Genomic DNA, 24,586 nt, shown 5'->3' with positions numbered 1-24,586 from the left:
CTACTGTGCATTTGCAGTAACTTATTTCAACCCAAGAACTTTTAGTAATCTGTACGTCAGTACACACATTCAGCAGCCAGTGTGATGCAGCAGAATAGTGATAACTCCTGAAAGGTGGTTGGTTTTTTTTTAATAACATGGAGAGGTAAATCCACTAGAGACTATAAAGAGATTCAGCTGCTTCTGAAAGCATCAAGAACTGCTGCCTTAGAGGCTGAAACTGGAGCTCTGTAAGTTGTTAGGAGCAAACTTTGATGCAAAAGCATACAAAGGCATGCTGGATCAGTTGTCATATGGAAGAGCCCTGATGGCTTATCTTCATCTATCTAAAAAGTATTTTGAATCATGGCATCAAAGATAGGATTTAACTTAGAGTATGTCTTTAACTCCAGAGGAACTGAAGCTAATTCTGTTCCAGTATGTTGCACATAATTGATACCTGCAGGATAATTTTCTTTTACCAGTAAATCTATGCACAGAAATATTAATGTTCATGTTCATCACTTTAGAATCTGAGCACCTTGTAACTAGTTGTGGTGCAATATTCCTGTAAATTATGTAGGATGTTTTGTATTATATCCTATTTTCCAATGTCAAAAATTACGAAAAATTACGAATTAGGAAAAACAAAAGATACGAACGTGATTACATGGTAAATTCACCACAGATACGGAGATAGACCCCATGTCAGCTGAGTACCAGTCCAGTGCCTTAGTGATAATACTGTTGGTGATTGGTGCTATACAAATGTCTAAGACTGATAAAGTTGTAAGTTATAAAATTATGTAACTTATTCTGGAAGAGTAAGTTCTCTTCTTTCCCCAACTGTATCTAATATTCTATGTGTATTTCTAACAATGCTGGCACTCATAAGATCTCTTCCGTGGAAGTAGATGATAAAATTCCTACTAACTGTAAGAAGCAGGATCAGGGCCATAGATTACTATCAGTGGAAATCTCACACAGGAACAGGTCCTCATCCCTAAAATACATGTTGAATTGTAACAGTAAAAATATTTACAAGCAAACATCTGTTTGTAGTCCAAAACCAAAACTGTACCCTTCTTCCTCAGCTTGAAAATTCATCCATTGGGAAAAAGTCTTTCTGTTCTATGACAAACTTTGAAGTGTCTTTGTGAATAAAATAAGCTACAAAGGGGATTTCTCAACCTCTGCTGATGAAAGCCGTTACACTGAAAAATCTGGTGACTGACAAGATAGAAATTACAAGAGTGAACCTATTTTAATCCTGGTCATAACCAGTTAGCTTAAATACTGTGAGTGGATGTGTTTCAGTTACTAGGTAGGTAAACTGCTTTAGAGTATTTTACTGTATTGCAGAGATTGCTAAAATTTCAGCCATGAGTACTGGCTTCATAATTAAATTGTTTTCAACCCTGATTCTCATCTTATTAAAAGTTAAAACTGCTTTTTACCCTGTGTTTTAATGTACTGAGCTGAGCAAAATGGGTCCAGTTTAAAGCATAAGTCTACTTGGAAAAGCAACTTGGGAGGAGGAGGGAAGGCAAACTGATCTCTCGCTGCATTAAATATAAAAAATAATAAGGTGGGGTTTTTTTTTTCTAACTTCTGGGTCCTATAAACTTAGCCTGGTTCTGTGAAAAAAAAGTAGGGAATTCTTCTCTAGATTAACAGCAAGTGCTCACTGATACCTCTGCAACAAGGGGTAGCTGACCAAATAGGTAATACATCATTTTCTTTTTAAGAAAAACAAACCACCAAACCCGAATTTGCAGGTTTTCCTAATTTTTTTCACTTAGGAAGTCCACCTCAAAAATCTTTATTTTAATGACAGGACAAAACAAGGCCTTTAAACATTGTCCCAAATACGGAAAGAAGGATACATTTTTGAGGGAGAAGATGCTGACCTTAGGGTTTTTTATGTAACATAACATGCTTTCTAAGGATGGGGTATCAGTAGACAAATATAAGCAAATTCAAAATTAAAATGTGAATGTGTCTCTAATTTACCCAGTTGTTTTATTAAATGTTTGCTAATACCTTTTTTAAAAATTTTAATCTACTACTACTAAAGTTTGGAGAAAAAAGCTTAGGACAGAGGTAGCAATGTTGGGAATTCTCTCAGTTCTGTTGTTCTGTTATGCAAACTAATGTTTTTAGGCTGTGAATTTTAAGTGAATTATTAATAGTGAAGTATAGTGTTTGTTTGTAGTTTTCTGGTATTTGATATGACTGGAATTGTCTCATTCTTGCAACTGAAATGCTAGAGTGTCAGCAGAGATCAGAGAAAGGAGCTGCTGTATAAGGGTTATGAATTACCGCATCAGGCTTGTGACTGTAAGGCTACTTGTAAAGGGGGCCCATTCTAGTTCTTTTTCACTACATATCAGTTTTCTGTTGGCAGGATCAGAAGAGCTTCCATAAAAAGACAAATGAAGGGGTTGGATGATAGAACCAAATACATGTCTGTGTAAGACCTCAAAGTACTAATGAAAGGTATTTTAAACTTGTGTTAAGCTAGAGCCATAGTAGACACCATGTCTTTCCTGAAGTGTGTGTGTGATGATTCATATGTATCTCAGCCTTTTTAATCTCCATTTTCTTTTTGCTTGAAGGCAGAACATCTAAAATGAAGTAGCAGATTTCATGAGAGTTTTGGTGCTAACCTTGAGTTCTGTTTCCCACAGGGCAAAACTCTGCTGGGCTACAAAGGTTCATCTATGTAAGACAGTCTGGAAGCCCAGTGCTGCCACAAGCAACGGCTCTTGTTAACCTATTTGTGATTTAAAACTGGGGAGCTTACAACCAAGTGTTCTGTCCAACATCATGACCCAAAAACTGCTGCCTTTGGACTCAGCTACTTTCTCCTGTCCTCACCCCACCTACTCTTACAACGTATATGGTTGATAAGAGAGAATAGAGCAGCTATGAAACTAATTTATGAGACAACCTCACTGAAAGTTCAAAGGAACTAGGGAAAGCTAGATAAACAAGACTCCTAATTCCATCACCTTGGACAGTGAAAAATATATTTATGGGGGAAGTTCTTCATTCCCCAGGTAAGTGACCCAGTTTGGGATCCTTATACAAATTTTCAAGGTCAGAGAATGTGTTTATCTAAAAGGCCAGGGTATCTCCAATTAAGGAACTGCAAAAAATGCACTTACTACATACATTATAGAACTGGGAGATACTTCAGTGAAGTGTAAGATTAATGATCAGTATGCAAATCAACTGGAACTTGCTTTGAAGCAAGAAAATGTTTCCACTGTAGGCTCATCTTGAAAAGTGCTTGGGGCATTGTGAGGCTGTGCTTTTAAGCAATCCACAGAACACAAACACAGTTCCAACTTCTAAGTTGATGTTTGAAGGAGACTAGAATGACATCATGTTGGCAACATAAAAAACACCTTGTTTCATCTCAGAATACTTCTCAGTTACCTAGCAAAGTGTCATGGTGTTCAATGTCTGGAATAACACTGTTACCAGTAATTGTGAATCTCAAGGTACAGACAAAATGCTTAAATCTTGAGGTTCTGCTTGAGAAGGAAGAACTCTCTAGCCAAAACTCATTAGCCTAACTTGATGCTGCTGTAATTTCCTACTTGATTTGAAAGTAATTACCTTTTCTCTAGTTGAATGTATTGGCTGATTTGTAAAGGGCTAACGATTACAAAATAGAAATTTATGCTGAAAGAATTTGTAGAGGGCAAGGAGCAGAGGTAATTAGCATACAGAGAATGCCAGGGTGGATATTTTTAAAACCCATATAAATAAAAGGCAAAGAGTTTTGTTGGAAGTCGGCTCTTCTGTTTGGGATTTTTCTTTTATTCTAGGAAGGAACCACATGAAGTTGGATAATTTCATTCCTTTAGGTAGGAAATCTTGAAGCATAGTTGTGAAGTAATCTGCTCAAAAATAATGCAACAAATGTTGATAGTTGGCTGGAATTGAAACTTGAGCATTTGATACTTGGTTTATTCTTTAATTCCTTAGAAGAGCCTTTCTCAACCTTTATGAAACCAACCTTCACTCTGTTTTAAAAAAAGGTAAAAAAAAAAAGAACGTAGTTTTCCACTTTTCTCTAGATCCGGCTCTTCCTCATACACATCTACTTTCCAGGATGCCTTTACTGCTTCTTTAAAGACTCTTCAAAGCAGACTCCGAGACTGGCCTTCATAGAATATTTACCGGGCTCAAAATTTTATCTTTGATATGCTCACTGCCTCATCAAAATCTCATTAGACGGGAATTGTGACTCAAGAATATTTTACACACAAAATGCAGTCAAATAGGCATTTAGGGAAAAACATGTTGCATTCATTTGCTGGATAATAAAATCTTTCAGGGACATCCAGGTAAATCTAAGTTCTTTTATTTATGAATATTTCAGTTTTGTAAACACAAGTTAAACCCAAGAAGACAACCAACATTGTTTCCATTCAAAGTTGTAAAAGTTCAGTTTGCAAAATCAATTTCTGGTACATTTAGAATTTCATCACAGTTTAAATGATACCTTGAAACTGTTGGTTTTGATCTGACTTTGCCTCTTGTTTATTGACCTGAAGTGGGGAAAGCTTGGATATTGCAGTTCCTCTGCAAAGGGCTATTCAGCAAATGTCTGGCTCTGTTACAGGTTGCATTTTCTGTTAGTGCCATCAAAATAAAAAGATAAATACATAAAGACAAAAGAACTTCTAGTTTTAAGATTCAGACACTGAAATTACTAGTATCATTAATGTCTAATACACTATGTCTCTCACTGGCAGTTGGTGCTGTGGACTGTTCCCTTTTTCTACTCAACTAAGCAGTAAGTTTCATAGCATAATTACCACTGAAGTCCTACATGTCCAGCTGCTGTCACTAGACCTGCTCTGAAATGCTTTACTGAAGCTAAGATGTACTATTTCAGGCCATAAGCTCTGGGCGCAATGAAATTCTCCAGACTGCAGATCCAAATATCCTACCTAGAAGATGCACAGCAAATTTCAGTCATGGGAAGGAAGCCTCTCCTACCTATGTAAAAACATCTGTCGTACAAAGTCTATTTATTTGAGCCTTCTGTAAAGAACTAGGATCTTCTCCTAAGCCTTACAAAGTCTCAGCTTTGCGGTTTTTCAATCCACATTTTCATTGGTATGTTATGTTCTGGACTCAGTTATTCTCCAATTTTAAATTTTCTAAACTGTTAGGGTAATAGTTACTCTGAAATCACCTACATCTTGTAACACCGTACATCATTACAAGCCAAAAAAAAAGAGTTGATGAAGCACAGGAGGTGTATAGATATTTCTTACTCTACTCTCAGGAGATCCTTTTTCTTTCTTGGTTTGAGATAGACTAAATTCAGATCTGGTATTTTCTTGGGAGTTTTGACTGGTTAATCAGACTGTCTGTTCTGAGTACACTATTATTTTCTCACATCTACGAGATGGAAATTGCCCGCTAACTAAATGGAGATAAGCCAGAAACTTTTTCTCAAGGATATTTCCATTGGCCTCCAGCCTCAGCTTGTAACTTCACTCCCAGTTCTTTCCTCATAAAAAATGGCCAGTGCTTCCATAAGTGTTGAAATGTTACCTTACTGTCTTCCTGACTGTAGGCAATCGAGCAATTGTCTAGCACAGGTAAAGAATGCGTCCATTGTGCCTCTACTTCAAACCATGCCTTTTATTCTGAAAAAGTCTATTTTCCTTTCTGTTGACAGAGCAAGAAGAACATTATCCTGAGCTCATAAAAATGTTGAAGACATGTTTCAGAAAAGGTTTCTTCACCACTGTAGGGCAGCATCTGACAGCACAGCTCATGCTGTGCTGCAGTTCAGGTGGTGGTGTGTATTTTAAGTGCAGTGAGCCCTTTTAACACTGACCACACTTGAACAAGGACTGTGTCTCCTGAAGATCCTATGACAATTTACTTCTGAACAGGGTTTTTTGGCATTTCCTACCAAGTGATTTCATGGACTGCATGTAATTTCTTACTATTTTTCAGTTAGAAACTGAATGAAAATAAAGGACCTTTTAAATAATTAATCAGCAATGCTCTTGGCTGCCCTCCAAATCCCCAGAACACACCCTCACCCTCCCCTTTCTCACAGTTAAACTCTTACACAACTCAAGAACAGGAGTCAATCTGAGGAGAGACAAAGGGACTCTCTGTTTCTCTCACATGGACTCCATTTCAGTAATGTCTATCTCCTTGGCTAAGGTCAGATTGTATGATCAGTTTTCGTTTTAGACTTATCCCCTCTTTATTTGTCTGTAACTTCCTAGTCCCTCCCTTCACTGGGGGCCCCCTTGGCGTGTTGCCTTCAGTCAGTGCCTCAGCTCAGCAGGTCTCCTTTGGGACCCTCTCTCTCAGCACCCCCAAGAAGGGCTACCCTAAGGTCCTGTGGTTAGCACAACCCCTGGTCTGGGGATCTGTGCAGAGGCAACAGATCCTGTGTAACAGGCTGTCCTGCATGGTTACAGACAGCCCAAGAGCCTCGGAAACAGGGGACTTGGCTCACACAAGGACAGATGTCTCTGCTGCCCAGAAATGAAACTGCTAACTGTAATGCCAGTAGTGTTATTTATAGGGACTACAGTTGGTTTATTAATTTTTTTTCAGATCAAAGACTTCAGCATTTTGTCTTAGGCTAAAAATACACCACCCCCACCCCTACCCCCAAATTTGTTTGCAATGAGAAAAGGCAGAAATGTTATTTAATGTTATTCTCTGGAAAGTTTTGGGTACAGAGTTACACCCCAATGCTAGTCCTAAAACTTTACCACTAAAATCTGGTCCTAAAAATCTTACCACTTACATTCCACCAAAGTTATCTTTCCTATTCTTTAACTTTTTTCCTACTTGTTAGTTTTTCAGTTCTACCATAACATTTGAGCATTGCCATCAGCTTGTTGCTATCATTCAATATCCTCTTCGCGCTTCAGAAAGCGTGAGGAAACTGCTGTTACTCAGCTGCAGCCAGAAGAGCAACACATCCCATTTTTTCCTCTTCCCTTGCAATCCCCGTCTAATTGCTGCTGCGCTGGAGGCTTTGGGAAGTTTTGCAGCGTAGGGAAGTTTGCTTTTAAATTTCCGTTGGCTTCTTTTTCCCTCTGACTTTATTTTTTTTCCCTCTGTGTGCTGTCTTCTGCCTTGGCTCTCCGGCAGTGACTAACCGGGGACGAGCTGCTTGAACTGGGACAGAGCGAACCTCCACCTCCCCGAGAGCCACCGCCACGGCGCCAGCTTTTACGTTTCCGCTTTTCATTTTTACCTGCTGGCGTTCATGGATGGTTTCAGCCGTAATTCACAAGCAACGGCTCCACCGCCGCGAACGCCAGTGCTGAGGCGGGAGGAAGCGGCCGCCCCAGCACCCCGCTCCGCCGGCACAGGCCGCGCTGGCTCCCGTCAGCACGTCCCGGGCCGGGGGGCGGCCTGGGGCAGGACATTCCCCGCCGTCCCGAAGCGGCAGAAAGGTGACGGTTTCACGGGCTCCGAGGGCCGCGTCCGCGGCGATCCCCCCCTGCCTCCCGACCTGGGCCCTGGCCCGGCGCTGGCGGCGGCTCCACCCTCCCGGCGCCCGCCATTCCGCACCGCTCCGCCCAGGGGGGCGGTCGCGGCCTGGTTCCGGCCGTCGCCGCGGTTTTTTCGGCCCGCGGCGGATCGGGAGGAGCCATGGAGGACGCGGATTACTTCGAAGGCAGCGCGGCGGAGTGGGGGAACGAGGCGGACGGAGGGACGGTGAGCGCTTGCCGGCGCCTCAGAGGTGGCGCGGGGCTGACGGTCGCGCGGCGGGAGCCGGCAGCTCGGCGCCGGGCCTGGAGCGGCCTGTGAGGGGGAGCGCTCTCCCTCCGCGCCGCTCTGCGGAGCCGAGCGCTGCTCCCCAGGGACGCTGCCTGCTCCCCGGGTGGGCCGGGGGGAAGCCGCCGGGCCTTCTCGCTCTGAGGCCGGGGGGAGCCGCTCCGGGGTCCCAAGCTGAGGAGAAAAGCGCCGGGCGTAAAGGCGGGCGGGGCAGCCTTCCCTGTTGTGGGGCCTGGGGCGTGAGGGGGTTAAAAAGGAGGAAAGCAGCTGCAAGACGGGGCTTGGTTTTGCGCCTTCTCTGTTAAGTCGTGTCTGGGTAGTAGGTCGCTTGCCGTGGTGACTGGAGGTGTCTGAGATTCTGTGGGGAAAAATAGCCTAAATATGGGAGTGTAGGGGGGATACAGGACAAGAGAGGTGGCTGACTTGATGTGCTTGAAAATAGCAAGACGATGAGGATGGGGAGGGAGAAGATGATGCCGAAGTCCAGCAAGAATGCCTGAAGAAATTTTCAACCCCTGACTATATAATGGAGCCGTCTATATTTAACACGTTAAAGAGGTGGGTGTAACGTTATGTGTGTGTTATGGTGCACGTTAAGTGTGTTAGAGGTGCGGTGTTGTCTCTTTCTGTGGAACTGTGTGTGAAAATGTATAAATGATGGTATTGTTCTCCCTTTATTTAGAGTTCAGTTGTTTTGGTTTTTAATACAACTTTCAAATAGTTCTTTTGTAATCCTTCCATCAGATATTTCCAAGCAGGAGGTTCTCCAGAGAATGTTATCCAGCTCCTCTCTGAAAACTACACCGCGGTGGCACAGACAGTAAATTTGCTGGCAGAGTGGCTCATTCAAACAGGTATGATAAGTGATACAGTATAATTTGGGTCTATAGTCTTTCTTTTGTCAGAAATATCTGAATCGGTGGCAAATTTGATCATACTCAGGAAGTGGATCATTATAAAGTTATTATCCTGTATGCCTATGTGACTCCATTCTTTATAATAATACATTTATTCCACTAAGAGAATAAGTAATCTGTTGATGAACGTTTTGAAATGCCTACAAACTGTATTATAAAGGGTAATATAGTTGAAGCAACTGCATAGTTTCTTTTTGTTTTCATGCACAAGGGCAAGGGTACTGTTACATAGATGGTGTTAGCAATACTTGATACTTTGTAATAGTATTATATAATTAATATTGAAAAAACAATTAACTTATTGCTAGCTATTATTCCCTTTTAGTGGATCAGTGGTTAGATGGAAGGTTCTTATACAGATGCCTGTATTCTCTGAGACAAGAATTCTCTGTTACCAGTCTGCTTATGAATTCTTCAATAGCCTCTTGCAGGACATGTTCGGCATTATCTTGTGGTCTCTTTGCCCCTTAGCTGGTATAAACTTTCTTTGACAAATTATCGGAATTATTATACTCTGATCTCAGAAATGTAGAGCTACTTATTACTACTTTGTATATTGTTTTGTAGTATACTATCAAAGCTACTGATATCAAATATATTAAAAAAATAGTCTGTAGTAAGGTGGGTTTCCCTTTTGTGTTTAAGATATGTGCATTTTGGTATTTCTCCCAGTAACAGTCTTGTGAGGTAACTGGCATTGCTGTTTGCATGACTGATGAAGAGAGCAAGAGAAAAGGACTAGTGTGACCTGCCTGTGATCCTAAGCATTTAGGAAAAAAGATCGGGAATCTGTAAATTTGTCTGTATCAGTGTGGCTTGACAGTAGAACTGATGGCTGTCCTCTCATTTTCTCTGTGTTGATAAATTTCTGAGTAGTTTCTGTTCTCGTTGAAAAACTTAAGATGTTGCTGCCATGTTTGATTGGATTGCATCTGCCAAGTTTTTTGTTCCTTCTATACAGGTGTTGAGCCAGTGCAAGTTCAGGAGACTGTAGAAAACCATTTAAAGAGCTTACTTATCAAGCATTTTGACCCTCGGAAAGCAGATTCCATCTTTACAGAGGAAGGAGAGGTGTGCATGGAATCCGTGTTGCTATCTCTACATGAGTGGATCCTACGCAGACGTCTTCATCTGATGGAGTAGTAGATGGTGGGGGAAGGGAAATTGTATCTTCAAAGCTCTTTGGTTAAGAAACAAGTGGTGTCAGAAAACCAACTATATCTCACTGGAGTCCTCAGAGGCTTAGAGAACTTTGAACGCGTCCTCCTTTGTAATAAAGTTCTGTATAACAACTCACAGGAGGTTTACCTGAGAGGTAAAAGGCTTACTTTTAGTGATCTTGACAACTAGTTATTCTTACATTTGTCTCTGTTACTCTAATCTTTTTCAGACTCCAGCCTGGCTTGAGCAAATGATAGCACATACTACGTGGAGAGATCTCTTTTACAAGTTGGCAGAAGCCCATCCCGACTGTTTAATGCTTAATTTTACTGTGAAGGTAGTATTACTCAAGTCTAATAAATGAGAATATCCATAAAGGGCTCTTAGTTCTGGCATCACATACTGGCTGTGGTCTTCCCTGTATCTTTTATGTATTCTTGCTAATACTGCTTATTCAGATGTCAGAACAGTACAGGTACACATCTGTGGCAGGAATTGTGTTACAGGTTGCAAGCAGTAAGTGTAGTTTCCCAGTCTGAATTACTCCTTTTTGAGTTTTTTTGTTGGGTTTTGAGGTTTTGATGTTGTATTGGTGTTTGGGGTTTTTTTCCCCTGTAATTGAAAAATCTGTAATTTAATTTAATTTGTAATTGAAAAATCTGGCTTTCTGATGCAGTGGAACATTTCAGTCAGTTTTTTATGTTTCTGTGATACGTAAAGAATGCTATATCTTGCCATGCTCTGAAATATTCTTATATCCTTTTGGTTTACTCTTCTTTTGCTACATCTTTATTGGCTACCTTTCCTGTAGTCTAAAAGATGAGTGTGAGTTCCAGTAAGTGTACACAGAGGCAAATCTTACATTCTCTGTGTTCTTCCATAATTGTTAGGATATCTGAAATGTAGATGTAAATAATACAAGTTTTCTGTGATGTTTTTTTATAGCTTATATCTGATGCTGGATATCAAGGGGAAATAACCAGTGTTTCAACAGCATGTCAGCAACTAGAAGTATTTTCCAGAGTCCTGCGTACATCTCTGGCAACAATTTTAGATGGAGGAGAAGAAAACCTTGAAAAAAACCTCCCTGAGTTTGCTGTAAGGCTTTTTGGTTTTTTCCTTTTTATGTGGAAAGAAAACGGTGTTTTCCTTTCTGGTTAGTATATACAAATCATTTCAGGATTGTGGAGAATCTTGACATCTTATCAACTCATACCTTCTCTCCATAAGATTTTGTAAATCTGAGTTAAAAACCCCAAAATTTATGCTTCTTGCTCATTCTGTGAGTTCCTTGGGTTGCTTATGTGACACTTCTTATATTTATTAAATGGATTGTAAAAAGGTGAAGGTAGAACTGTTGTCTTTCACGTTTAATGCAAGATCTAAAGATCGGTCTAGTCAATCCCCTGGCAAATTAAAATAATTCTTTTATCATCCATGTCAGTGTGAAAGTTGCCACCTGAAACAACCCAGCATATGTTCTGTGTTGTGAAATAGCATATTGACTTTCGGATGGCTTTCTACTTCTCTTACTTTTTAAATATTGCAGAGAAAGTACTAAGTGTAAGTGGGATTCTTCTCAGTTTTGACATTCAAGAAACAAGTTACCAATTTAGCCATTTCTTCTTGCATGGTATCAGTGCATAGTGATAGAGTGTTTTTCTGTACTTTCTTCTTGCCTGTTGCGTTTGTTATCTTGTTTGGTTGTTTGTGGGTTTTTTTCTTTTGATTAGTAGATTTCAGTGGAATCCTTGGTATTACAGCAGTGTAATCACAGAAGCATATTTGAGTGTTTCTTGTTGACTGGTAAGATTTTTGATGTGTGCTTTCACAGAAGATGGTGTGCCACGGAGAACACACTTACCTTTTTGCTCAATCTATGATGTCCATATTAGCGCAGGAAGAGCAAGGAGGGTCAGCTGTCCGACGGATTGCTCAGGAGGTTCAGCGATATGCTCATGAAAAGTAAGTGGGAGTTATATTATTAGTGAAATGTAAGTCACTGGAATTTATAAACTGCTGTTTTTTGCTCATTCTTGATTACCTTTTACCAGCAAAAGGAGAATTCTTAACTGCAACAGAGCAGTTCTTGTAGCAAGCTTTAACTCGTAGAAAAACAGAAAAATTCAGTATTCTGTACTGGGAGAGCTGAAATCAGAAGAGCAAAGCATTAAAGTTTCTGTCTGTTGAAAAATATTTTTTTTTATTATTATTATTCTACAAACATTTTAGAAACAAACAAGGGAAATACAGGCTGATTTCTATACTTACCCAGGATAAGAGGTTCTGCCCTAAGGCATTACACTCCATAGGATGTGCTCTGTTGACTCAGTGAGGCTAAAATTAAAATGTCCAGGTTAAGAAAATAAGTTGCTATGTATGTTTGCTCTTCACCTAGGGGCCACGATGCTAGTCAGATCACTTTAGCATTGGGTACTGCAGCCTCCTATCCTCGAGCATGTCAGGCTCTTGGTGCGATGTTGTCCAAAGGAGCTCTGAATCCAGCAGATATTACTGTCCTGTTCAAAATGTTTACAAGCATGGACCCACCTCCAGTAGAACTGGTTAGTAGTTATCTTTTTATAACCTCTGAAACTTCTATTACAGTAGCACTCAGAAATGTGAGGTCTTGTTGTGCTAAGTGTTGTATTGACACAAAATAGAAGTTAGCACTCAGACTCATCCCATTTTAAGTAACATCTAAATGTGAAACTACTACTTGTATTCTATTTTGCCTTAGCTTCTTGAGTTTTTTTTAATCATTCCAAGTTGTTTTTTACATAATTAGATTAATTAAAGAACTTCTCCATAAGAGATAAAGATGTCAAGGAATTAATTAACATATTTTAACAAAAACTAAAAAACAGTAAAAAACCCCCATGCAGTTTTGCAATTTGTTGTAAGGAGGCCTAAGTGGCACATTTCACATTTCTCACTGCCTTGTTCTAGTGTAGGTTCTGGTAACAAATGGTGGCTTTTAGATACTTTAACAATATACTCTGTAACTCTGTTGTTTCCTGTTGTTTGGGGTGTTTTTTTTTTCCTTTCTGTCAAAAGTTTGGGTCTCTTCAGAAAACTATCTAACCTACTCAAGGGGGAATGTGTTATATCTCTTTCTGTGCAAGGTGTATCAGATGCAAAACCTGTATTTTTAGTCGCCTCCCATAATTTTCAGGCTCTAATCATTTTTTTCACAGATTCGAGTACCTGCCTTTCTGGACCTCTTCATGCAGTCATTGTTTAAGCCAGGTGCTAAGATCAACCAGGACCACAAACATAAATACATCCACATACTGGCATATGCAGCCAGTGTAGTAGAGATGTGGAAAAAGGTAATGTTCTGTTCTGTGAATAACATTATTTTTACCTGCAGTGGCCTGACTGTGCTGAAGAAGATGTATGGTTGTGAAGTTACTCAGTTTAAAATAACATAGTTGGCTTGATTTACTTATTTTAATATGAAATGTTTCTGGTTTCAACTGAAATGACTAAAAAATGTGGATCCTGATGATCAAATAATACTATAAATGCCTGAGTGCACTTGAGTGTTTTTACTCTCTTCCCCCACCTCCCCCAAAGGTTATCAGTAGCAGTTCTGTGCTACTAGAACCATATGTGCTTTTTCAGAGAAAGAGGAATGTAATTCTATGAAGTGGATAAAGTAATTCTTAGGGAATTAAATAAAGCAAACATTGTTGTACTTCAGGTTATTGATAATTACTCAAATACAAGTTTCAGAAGAATAAGTTTTGAGAAACTTGATGTAATTTTAGGCTTATCGCAGGTTGCAATTCCTTTCCTTAAATAATCAAAGACATCCAGTATATTCACAACTCTTGCATACAAACTTTGCAATCTTTCAGAACAAGAGAGTCAGCATAAACAAGGATGAACTCAAGTCAACTTCAAAAGCCATTGAAACTGTTCACAATCTGTGTTGCAATGAGAACAAAGGAGCATCGGAGTTGGTTGCAGAACTGAGCACACTCTATCAGTGCATCAGGTGAGCAGAGAGACTGGTCCCAAGCTTCAGTTGTTGGAAGGAAAGTGTTATTTTATTTAGGAAAGGCAGTACTGCTAAAGGGAGGTGCGTTGGTGGGCTACTCTACGAGAACATTCTACATTGTTGTAGAGTAGTGAAGATGTGGTCTGAAAGCAGCTTTCAGAACTGTGCATCTGGCTCTTTGGAATCTCTCTCATGAGGACATAAATTCTGGCTTTCACTGACAACTTGTGTCTTGTAGCACAGAACATGCTTTTCTTACAGATTACTCTTTGTCTTCCTAATAAAGCTTTCCTAGCAATAGATGTGTCCATTTTTCTCCTCTTAAAAGTATGAAATAGCAGATATTGAATAAACTGGAACAAACTTGGAGCGTACATGAATTTTGTTGCCTATTTTTTTTGCAGTTTGTGCTGAGCAGGGAGTGTCTTGTAGAAAGAATTTTCCTCCAGCCTATTTTTTTTTTCTTCCCCTTGATGAAAACTATGCTTGACGTGAAGGCAACTTCTCAAGCAAAACTTTTTGAGCTTTATGAAACCTGTTCTAAGTTAAACTGAAACTCTAGCAACCATTAGAATATACTGAAAGATATTTTTTAATGTACTGTGATTCTTTTTTTTTTTTTTTTTTGTTCTGGGGTTTTTGGTTGTTGGTTTCTTGTTTGGTTTGGTTTTTAAGCTCCTGTGCTAAAGTGATCTCTCGTTCTGTAGGTTCCCAGTGGTGGCAATGGGTGTATTAAAGTGGGTGGATTGGACAGTGTCAGAACCACGATACTTCCAGCTGCAGACTGATCACACTCCAGTTCATCTGGCGTTACTGGATGAGGTAAAAGCGTACATAAAACCTTGCTGAAGAGTAAGAACAGTTTTGATGCCTGGATACACATGCATTTTACTGAATGCCTATCAGTTGCAGCATGTCAGAAAATATATAGAGATTAATCTGTTTCTATTCAGAGTTAATTATTTGGTTTTTGTCAGCTCAGCATTATTTACACTAGGAAAACATAGGCGTCAAAGAAATGGAATACTCTTCTAAAAGAATGCACATCTGGCACTGAACATCAATATAAATTTGTCTAATAAAGACTGGTGCGTTGGTTTTTAAATTGAAGTTCTGAGGATCTAACTTTACTGTCTTGTTTGCAGATCAGTACATGCCATCAGCTGCTTCATCCCCAAGTTCTACAACTTCTTGTCAAGCTCTTTGAAACAGAACATTCGCAGCTTGATGTGATGGAGCAGGTGATTGTCAAAGGATTCAGTATTTGTGTTCCTTCATATTAGTTACACTTATTCAAGATAATGGCTTTTGCTGTCACAGCAGTTCTGAGAGTTTAATTTAAGAATATGGTTATGGTTAGAACATAACATAGCAGATACTGAATCAATAAAAATGAGCAATAGAAATTGCACGTTTTTGAGAGAAAGTTCTAATCTGTTGGTTCTTCCCTCCCTGCACCATCAGCTGGAATTGAAGAAGACCCTCTTGGATAGAATGGTGCACTTACTCAGTCGAGGATATGTCCTACCTGTCGTCAGCTATATCCGCAAATGCCTGGAGAAGCTAGATACAGATATCTCTCTCATCAGATACTTTGTTACAGAGGTCAGCAGCAAAAATTGTGTTTACTAACGTACAGAAATAAACTTCAACATCAGTTGTATGTGTTTGGATATTAAATCAGCTTGCCTCAGATTCAAAAATAATTCAAGATATGAGATTGGATTCTGAGCAATGTATCAGTATTCACTAGGATGTGACTTAGTCCTACTGACTCCTGACTTCAGAAAGTATTAAGGTACTGGATAGAGTACCACAAGAATACATAATTAATTACTTGTGTGGAGAACAAGAGATCTTAAGTGCAACTACTAGTATGCTTTCACAAGTAGTACCGACAATATTTAATTCACCCTACTACCCCTCTAACTGGAAGAATAATCTATTTTTGTCTGCTGTTTCAGGTGCTTGATGTGATTGCTCCTCCATATACCTCAGACTTTGTACACCTTTTTCTTCCAATCTTGGAGAATGAAAGTATTGCAGGTACTATTAAAACAGAAGGCGAACATGATCCTGTCACTGAGTTTATAGGTGAGTCACATTTATTCCTTACACCCCTGCTTCCATTTGTATTTGTTACAACTTGCAAATAATGTTTAGGGGGGGATTGCTAAGAATAGGAATGCCTGCTAGATATTTCCACTGATAACTTCCCTTTTAGGAGCCTTTGTTTAGCAATTTTCCTTTAATGAAGAATCTCTGGGTATTAGCGAGGAACTTGGAGACAAAAACTGATTTTTGAGAACTAGCACTGTAGTAAGGAAAGGACAGAAAGGGAAGTAGTCTGTCATAATACACTCCTCTCCTAAAACAAAAACATCTCTCTAGATCCTAAAATCATGATTATTTACATAATGCAGAAATCCACTTGCAAACAGATAAATCATTAATGCACTGAACATTTTCTTTTTTTTTTTCTTTTAAGCTCATTGCAAATCTAACTTTATTATGATGAACTAAGCAGAGGAAAATATCAAGAATGATCACTACTTTGCCATACTCTCCATCAGTAAGGTTCTATAACTGGGCAACACAGCAGGAAAAAAAAAAGGGACAAAAAACCCAAAACAAGGAAAAAAGGGCATTTGATTGACTTGCATGGTGACCTTGAGCTTCATATCAGAGGACTGTTAATGTTACGTTAATTTGGAAAATGGAATAATACTGAAGGATTTTGTGTTACACAAATCAGTATAACTCTGAATATTCTGAAGGTGATAGCAGGAAAGAAATAGATTTATTTCAAAGAATTATTTTGGTTACTTGCAGAATGTCAGAGACTTTTTGTGTAACACACAAAACCTAAGAATGGGGAAGGTAAATTGCTAAAAACACTCTGCAGATAGTTCTCTGAAGACTAGATCTTGAATGCTCTTAAGTTTTGATGTTGCAAGTTGTAAAAAAACTGCGTGATTAGTTCTGTGCTGCAGAGAAGCCACAATGCCTCTTTCTATGTTTGCATTATATTAGAATTCTAAATATCCTACATATTTACTGCTATGAAAAAAAAAAAATGTTTTATGTAACAAGTGGGGTTGTAACAATCAAGGTTAGTTTTGTATTAATAGATGAATCCTGTGTGAGTGTGCTATCTTTCAGAATCTATTTTTTGTTAAATAGATGCATCAGATGTTACTGGTAAGTTTCATTACCATGTCAGAATTCTACTGCTGTCCAAAAATATGAATGTGTGCAGAAATTTCATTACTGCTTGTTGTGGCTTGGTTTTTATACTTACCTCTACTCTGTCCTGGTTGATGCCAAACAGTGGGGGATACACCCAAGATTATAACTTACCTTTAAATAAAGGTGTTTTTTCTTTTCCAGAGATTTCTTTCAGTTTCATTAAGACCACTCTTTCTGTTCATTGGATTGGATTTCTCTTTGTACAGACAAATAGGGTTTGTTTAAAAACAAGGGGTAGAGACAAGCCCATTGTGCTTTTTCAAGCACCTCTCTTCTGAAGAATCTGCTTTCTAAAAGCCACTGGTGTTTTAAGTCCAACTGGATGTAAACTTAAAAAGGAAATTTTGTTCTCTGGTGTCAGTGACTCATGAATGGGAACTCTAAGCCACTATGATAATTCTTGAGACAGCAACCAATTGTATAGATTCTTAACTCCTTACAAAAATGAGTGCATCCTCCCTCTTCTCAGCATACATGACTGAGCGTACCCTAGTACCACTCACAGTGCTCTAATCAACTTAAAGCACAGCCTGAAACAGGCCAAACTTGCTTCTGCAGCAGCTGTTCTGAACTTCTTTGCATATCTTTGAATAGATGTACTGGCATTCCAGCTAACTCCCGCCACTCAAACTTGCATGAGACTTATTTTTTGTAATATTTTAAGTAAAATTAGCATACATATTTGGCTTTTTGTAGCCCCTGACTTCCTTTCTTTGTGGAATTAACTACAGAAATAATTCACCCTACAGAGCTTCATTTTAGGATGTATCCTTGTATCATCTTTTAGTGGTAAGAGCAGTTTGTTCCTGTGTCCACTGCAAATCTGCCAGCTGTTTAAACAAGGTCTCCTTTTGCTCTCCTCTGTGTTCAAGCTTGGTATTGCTTCCTCTAAACACATAAGCTCCTCTGCACCTGTCCTTGTAGATGACTTTTTAACTAGTAAAAACTTCCATGATGATCAGTTTCATACTACTACCAGATTCATATCTCAGTGGAACTTAAGTTACAGCAGCTTAGCAGAATTAATCCTTATTGGCACTATGGAGTCATTTTGCTATGGTAAAGCAAAGCCAAGGAGACAGATGGAATTGTCTTCTGCCTAGATTTAAATGTGTATTATTGTCTTGCATGCTTAAGAGATGAACGGTGGATGAGAGAGATGATAAAACAATCATTAAGAGTATGATTCTTCTATGTAGGAAGCCAAAATTAGGCCCACATCAACCAGAAAAGCAATCTTTGAAGTCTCCTAGAATATGACCTAACCTCAGGTCTAAAACTGTCCTTATTGTCACAATACTAAAAGCTGTGCTGTTTGACACATAAATGATCAGAATAGCACAGCCACCTCACCATCACCCTAGACACTAGCAGTCGTATTCTTTTATGGATATTCACTGTTCTGCCAAACCTATCTCCTGATTAGGAGCAGACTCCTTTCTTTCACAGATAAAACCAAGCTAAGTTGCAGAAACTGCCAACTGGAAGGTAGCAGGTAATAGAGACAGTTTCTGAAAAGATGTTTTTTCTTCTGTACCACTAAAAAGCTTTAACTCACAGGTTTGAGTGAGGCATAATTCAGAGGTTGGTTTAGGGTAGGTTTTGGTGATTTGACACCTAAAATTGGTGTTCTACAACATCTGAATGTTTCTTCTCTCCCTTGCTTAAGTTGGATGCTTCCTTTTATAGCTTATATCTTAATCTCAAGTGTGGGTAAAGGTAGCATAATTTAACTTGAACTATCATAGTTGCTGTATAGACTGTATTGTCAACCAGCTCTTCTGCAAGAAGAAGTCCAGTAAAAGCTGGGTAAGCTTTGGGTAGCTGGTCTGCCTCATGAGACTGCTTATTAGGTACAACACTAGAACATGTATTAATAAGCTCTCATAATACACATACAGTCATGTAAGAGAAAGTCTGTTTATTAAGTGCAATTAACAAGGCCAGTTAGTAACATTTGATATGGCACTGATTTGCCACTTAAAACTGAGCCAGTTACTAAGGAAAAGAATTCACTACCTTTCTTCAAGTTAGTGAAGAGGTCAGGGTTGTGGTAATTTATGCTTTGCCTCTTTAGGAGAAAAATAGCATAGCCAATCACCTATTAAAGCAAGGAATTTGAGCAAAGACAAGACTAATTAAATAACTAAGTGTTTAGACTTTGTCTTTTGATGAAAGTAATTCCTGTTGTATCATTTTAGTTGCATAAAAGCAACTGCATTACATGAGACTTCCAACAACATTGTTTCACCAGGATTGGAAGCAGAGGAGTTGTTAGTTTTTGAATAAATCATATCCAGACTTAGCTTTGTTTTTTCATCTGCACCACTGAGATATTTGCTCAATACTGTCAGAGAATTTAATATAAGCTCTAGACCCAAATATTGAGTATACTTTTTCCTTCCCAGTATGTCTACATAATTTGTATTTAAAAAATATACAGAGATTTACATACACAGTTTCTGTGATTAAGTCAATATGATTTAAATACTGTGCACCAAGGCAGACCACTTTTTCATGGGTAAATTACTTAAATTGTAAATAATTATCTAAAGGCAGCTCTGTATTTATTTTACTTTGAAGACATTGTGTGTTGCTCTCTGGACTAATTTTGCAGAACCGCCTAATTGTGTTGAACCGTGAAAGAGTTTTAGACTACTGTTTAACAGGAGAAGGTTGTGCTGGGAAGCTTCCAAACAAAGTAGTTCCTAAACAGAAAGATGTACAATATAGAATCAAGGAAGTACAGCATCTCCATACGCACAGTCCTCTTCAATAGCCAGATTGAACTGTGCTCCTCTTCCACCTTTATACGCACTTGTCACAATTCTCAGCCACCCTCTTTCACCCTGTAAAGAGTTAATTTGCATTGTGAATTGGAAAACATAACTATAGAAAATGTATGCTATTGAGTCTGGTCTGTTTCCAAATATGAATGATTTAAGTGAATCTAAGAATTCACTCAGATGAACACTGGGTTCACAGGGCACTGGGTTTAAAGGGGAAAACTGTTTTGGTGAATTTACATCCCTCTCATCTATTCCAGGTATGTGACTTGATTTTTGCTTACAACTAACAGTAGTAACAGGAGCTGCATGTCCATGGAAGTGATAGTATTTGGGATTGAGTTGACGTTACTCATGTAACCTTGGCTGAATATCCTTATCTTCAGATTAGTTTGGTTTAATTTTTTAATTGCGAGTCTAGTTCAAAGAAAGTTTTACTTTTCCGGTCCACAGGCTAACTTCCTGTTTGCAAGTGAAAACCCCCTACATTTCCTCTAAAGTCATTCTGCAAACGTGTTTGTTTCCTTACCCAGGGTTCACCCCATGAGTTACGAACAATCCAGTATTCTGTTCCATTTTCTACACCCCAGCCAGCCACAGATACGATGTGATTCACCACAGGCGAGGGGTTGTACTCTGTATAAAGTCCTCCAGTGTAAGCATCCAACTTTTCAGTAGCCATTATGCCACAGCTGTAATAAAACAGAGAAAGCATTTTTCATACAAGGGGATCAGGACAGGGGCCTGACTAAAAACCAATCGTTTTTCTTGCGTTTTGGCTTCAGAGCTCAATTTATCTACAAACAAGCTAAAGTCTGCATATTAGTGCAGAGCTGCTAACTTATGCTAGAGTGGAAAAGTACATTTCAGTCATTAGACTGAATTTCAAGTATTTCAATCCCAAAATTGCTAGCAAACATTTTTTACCATTCGAGATTATTACTTTTACCTAATTGGTCCATTAATATAGATTTCTGCCATCATTTTTTCTCTTCCACTGACAGACCCATAGTCAGCAACTTTCCAGAGGGTGTAGTTCTTTATTACATGGCATTCTCCAAAAGTGACACAAGTTCCACACTGGTTAAACTTCTTGCACTCTACAAAACAAAAGTGAGATTGTCACTGCAAGAGAACGCTTTTCTTCAACTGAATTAATGATATGATGCTAAGCTTTTTTTTTCTTTTAACTGATTTGAGGCAGATGTTAATAACTTAAGAGTAATTACTAATATATACTCTCTGGTGAATTAAATTCCTTTCTGGAAACCAGAAGTTTAAAGTCCCTACAATCACTAGTTACTATTCTTTACTTCATAGGCGTAAGTGCTTTGATGAGGAAGTGTTTCAGATGTGCTTCTGTGTAGATACAGAAACTATTCCAGTCATACATGACCAGACAAAGGTTACACTTCTGCTTTGTTTAGCTTGAGGTGATACTTGTAAATATTTCATACATTAGAGATTGTATATCACAGACTCAAGAGATTAAGTTAAAACATTTTAGCTGTGCAAACTTGTCTGGGCGTGATTTAATGCTACGCTATCTGTCTAAAGTAAAGAGACAGACATGCAGGCCTGTACAGAAAACCTGCTCTGTCAGTCAAACAGCAGGTACTACACTGAAAGGCAGGAACCAGTACATTGAAAACCCAAGAAACTATCTTTTCTTTATATATATATTAAGATCCACTAAACCTGGGATGAAGCCTTACAGGAAAGCAAATAGGTATCGTACTTTGATCCTTAGCTTGGTAGTTGTTGCAGGTCTCATCTGGAATGCCATGGTCATGGGCGTACTTCCAAACACCTGAGTGGTCTCCACCTTCACAGGATCCTGCCTCAGCACAATCAATCACATTCTGAACAGAGAGGTAGGCAGAAGGCCATGCACCTTTTCTCTTTATGTTGATTCGATCTGTAAGGATACGAGATTGGGTTTTGTCTACACATTGCAACTAGTGTTAAAACTGTGTCTCCTTCATTGAACCTGTAACTTCAGGCTACAGTACTTGTGGTTGGAAAAGCCTCTGTCGACAGTGAGGCACATAGCGTGACCTAACTCAAACCAGCAGGCTGAGTTATTATTGTGGGTTTCCATTAGAAGTTTTTTCCATTAAAAACTCAGCAGAAACATGCAGATGAGTAAGATCTGTTTAAAGCCTTGAAGTGCCCTAGACATCTTTTAATTCAACTTACAGCTTCTGAAAACTTCCAGATCTGTTTCCTGGCTTTGACAGCAAAGAGTTTTCAAACACACCTCATAAAACCAGCTCTCACTAGCCTCTTTTACAGGAGTAAAGATTTATGCATAAACCCATGCAGCCCTGGTCTCTGGCTCTGAGACAGTCTTCACAAACTTAAAGCAGGGAAAAGCTTTCAGAAGTATATCCTCACTGTTATGTCAACATCTCACTGTTACCCTGCATCTCAGACAGGCATCACCACCCTGCTGCCTTATTTTGTCAGAAACAACTAGCCTACCTGACAGAAAACCTTCCCAGTGAGTATTTATAAACTGCTCCTCACAGTGCATTAACAGTCTTAACTGATGCCACTGTAGTACTTTTAATCCCATTAGTACTAACAACATTCATCTATACTTGACAGAACTGGGAGGCATTATCCCAGCCTTGTCTTCTAGCAACAAAAGAAGGAACGAATGTTTTAACTATTCACAGGAGTTAAGAAAAAAATACTGATTTTTAAAAAACTTATAGTTATGCACATACTGGCATACCTATGTATACAATTAAGTTTTAACCAAAGTTACCTAATTATGAAGTTGCTGTGTTTTATCTGTCCTAGTATTTCACTACGTCATGGCAGGGTCCATACATGTCTTTATCTGCTTAAGGACGGATCCTTCATGATTCCTGCTGTCTGCTCACATCTGCGCTGTCTTCCCATTTCTGCACAATTTCCTCTATTTCTCCTTCACAGTTAATCCTCTTATAGCCTCCCTGTACAAACAGTACTTCTGCAGCATGTTACTGTTGCATGCAAATCATCATGTATTCTCTCTGGAGAAAATATTTCTCCAGCTGAAGCAAACCCCTACTTCCCTTTTCCCAAGAAAAAGGCTGATAGGTATCTGCTGAAACAGGATTTGTCTGTATGCTGTGGTAGTCATTTCATTTCAGTGGCAGGGCTCTCGAAGCCAATACCCTGCGGGCCCTTCCCACAAGAGGCGAGGCAACTTCGGTGAGGCAACTTCTTTCGTTTCCTCTTATCCAGCACAGCTGGAGCAGCCCCTGGCTGCTGCAGATGTAGTGCAGCAGGCTGAGGTACCAGAAAAGGGAAGGAGATTTGATAACTGCTTTCGCATCTGCTGCTGCCATCACCACACCTCCAAGAAGAGGGCAGAAACTCCACTTCTTACCCCAGGCCCTAAACACCATTTGGCAGCAGCAGTGAATGCAGCCCCTCTGCAAACAGCTGTTTAACCAACCCTGTGTTCCCCCTCACACTGTTTTGAGAGGGCGTGGACAGCCTCATGCTGATTGCTCTCTCTATTAAAATCAAACCCCCTCGCCTTCAGCTTGGGAATTCCCCCTGTCTCCAGGGCATTCACAGACGTGTCAGCCCCGGTTTTTGCTGTATTAGCCCGTGATTTGGCGCCTCGCCTTCACACCAGCTATTTTGTAGACTGGCGACAGCGCTTCCTCCGCTTCCCAAAACCCACAAATCAGGGGGGGGGGGGGGGGGGGCAGGCAGCCCCCCGCCCTGCCTACCTGCGAAGGCGCTGGTGCTGCCGTGGGCCCAGCAGGACCCGCAGTACTGGGGGATGTGCTGGTTCCGCGTGGCGCTGGCGTAGTTGACGCCGTTCACGTCCCTCCAGTCCCAGCTCGCGGGCAGCGCGGACACGTCCAGGTACTCGTGCGGGCGGGGGTAGCTCCTGCGCGGGGGCACAGACAACAACGAGCTGCCTTGCTGCACGGGCCTCTGTTTTCAGCCAAACGGGGAGGGGCTGGGCATTTTTAAAAATCACAGCTTTCGGGCCGTTTCGTAACGAGGCCGCGCGGGTCACGTGACAGGGGGCAGCGTGACCGCTCCCTGCCCGCGCGGTCCCGTGACCGCCACCGCGCCCCGCAGAGACCCCCGACACCCCCCCACACACACACCCTGGGATTCCCCCCTCGAAATCCACCCCCCGAGCCCTGCGGGCCCGGACCCCCCCCCCCCCCCTCCATGGGCAGCGGGGGACCCGTGCTGCCTGCCCCGGGTGCCCCCCCCCGGTACCGGGCGATGCCGGGTTTGCGAAGCCCCCGAGCAGGCGGGCGTTGCGGCTGAGCCTGCCCAGCCCCCTGCCGCCGCCGCCCCCTCACCCCCCTCCGTGAGGCCGCTTGGAGGGGCCCGGGGGGAGGCGGCCCCGTGAGGGACGGGGCGGTGGGGGCGACCCTCACCTCAGCCCGGGAGCCTTGCGCGGGGCCGGCTTGTAGCAGCGCTGCCCCTCCCTGAAGTAAAGGCCGGCGCGGGCGGGCGGGCAGAGGCAGCCCCAGAGCAGCAGGAGGAAGAGGAGGGACGCGAGGGGCCGGGGCAGCCCGGCCATGCTGGCGGCAGCACCGTCCTCCACAGCGCGGCCCCGGCGCCGGCGTTTAAGGGCGGGGGGAGGCGGCAGGGGGAGGCCCCGGGGGCGGGGCGGGCCGGGCCGGGCGCTGCGTGTTCACCTGCGGCGGGCGGGAGCGCGGAGCCTC

The 24,586-nt window shown here is 40.8% G+C and overlaps 2 protein-coding genes and 1 long non-coding RNA gene across 4 annotated transcripts; 1 reads left to right on the top strand and 2 right to left on the bottom strand.

Annotated features, from left to right (window-relative positions):
• Positions 1 to 4,343: 4,343 nt before the first annotated feature.
• Positions 4,344 to 7,569, bottom strand: LOC141931224 (uncharacterized). Its single transcript, XR_012625530.1, has 2 exons — positions 7,244 to 7,569; positions 4,344 to 4,628 (listed from the first exon to the last, which is right to left on the bottom strand). It is a non-coding gene; the product is annotated as an uncharacterized LOC141931224 (long non-coding RNA).
• NELFCD (negative elongation factor complex member C/D) lies at positions 7,551 to 17,245 on the top strand. 2 transcript variants are annotated; one of them, XM_074843104.1, is made up of 15 exons: positions 7,553 to 7,710; positions 8,213 to 8,328; positions 8,515 to 8,624; positions 9,649 to 9,758; positions 10,078 to 10,185; positions 10,794 to 10,946; positions 11,683 to 11,813; positions 12,247 to 12,412; positions 13,046 to 13,180; positions 13,712 to 13,851; positions 14,562 to 14,676; positions 15,000 to 15,095; positions 15,319 to 15,459; positions 15,819 to 15,948; positions 16,343 to 17,245. In XM_074843104.1, the coding sequence occupies exons 1-15, from the start codon at positions 7,645 to 7,647 to the stop codon at positions 16,375 to 16,377; spliced, it is 1,752 nt and encodes a 583-aa protein (XP_074699205.1). In that variant the 5' UTR covers positions 7,553 to 7,644; the 3' UTR covers positions 16,378 to 17,245. The 2 variants fall into 2 exon arrangements, with proteins under 2 accessions (XP_074699204.1, XP_074699205.1); XM_074843103.1 differs by lacking the exon at positions 16,343 to 17,245 and having other exon boundaries at positions 7,551 to 7,710; positions 15,819 to 16,204.
• A 1,759-nt stretch (positions 17,246 to 19,004) lies between these two features.
• On the bottom strand, positions 19,005 to 24,496 carry CTSZ (cathepsin Z). Its single transcript, XM_074843108.1, has 6 exons — positions 24,296 to 24,496; positions 23,624 to 23,787; positions 21,628 to 21,807; positions 20,839 to 20,989; positions 20,419 to 20,581; positions 19,005 to 19,952 (listed from the first exon to the last, which is right to left on the bottom strand). The coding sequence occupies exons 1-6, from the start codon at positions 24,439 to 24,441 to the stop codon at positions 19,839 to 19,841; spliced, it is 918 nt and encodes a 305-aa protein (XP_074699209.1). The 5' UTR covers positions 24,442 to 24,496; the 3' UTR covers positions 19,005 to 19,838.
• Positions 24,497 to 24,586: the final 90 nt, after the last annotated feature.

The sequence above is a fragment of the Strix aluco genome, chromosome 17 (genome assembly GCF_031877795.1).
Source record: "Strix aluco isolate bStrAlu1 chromosome 17, bStrAlu1.hap1, whole genome shotgun sequence".
NCBI classification, from domain to species: Eukaryota; Metazoa; Chordata; class Aves; order Strigiformes; family Strigidae; genus Strix; species Strix aluco.
This window is presented reverse-complemented; position numbering and strand designations above follow the sequence as displayed.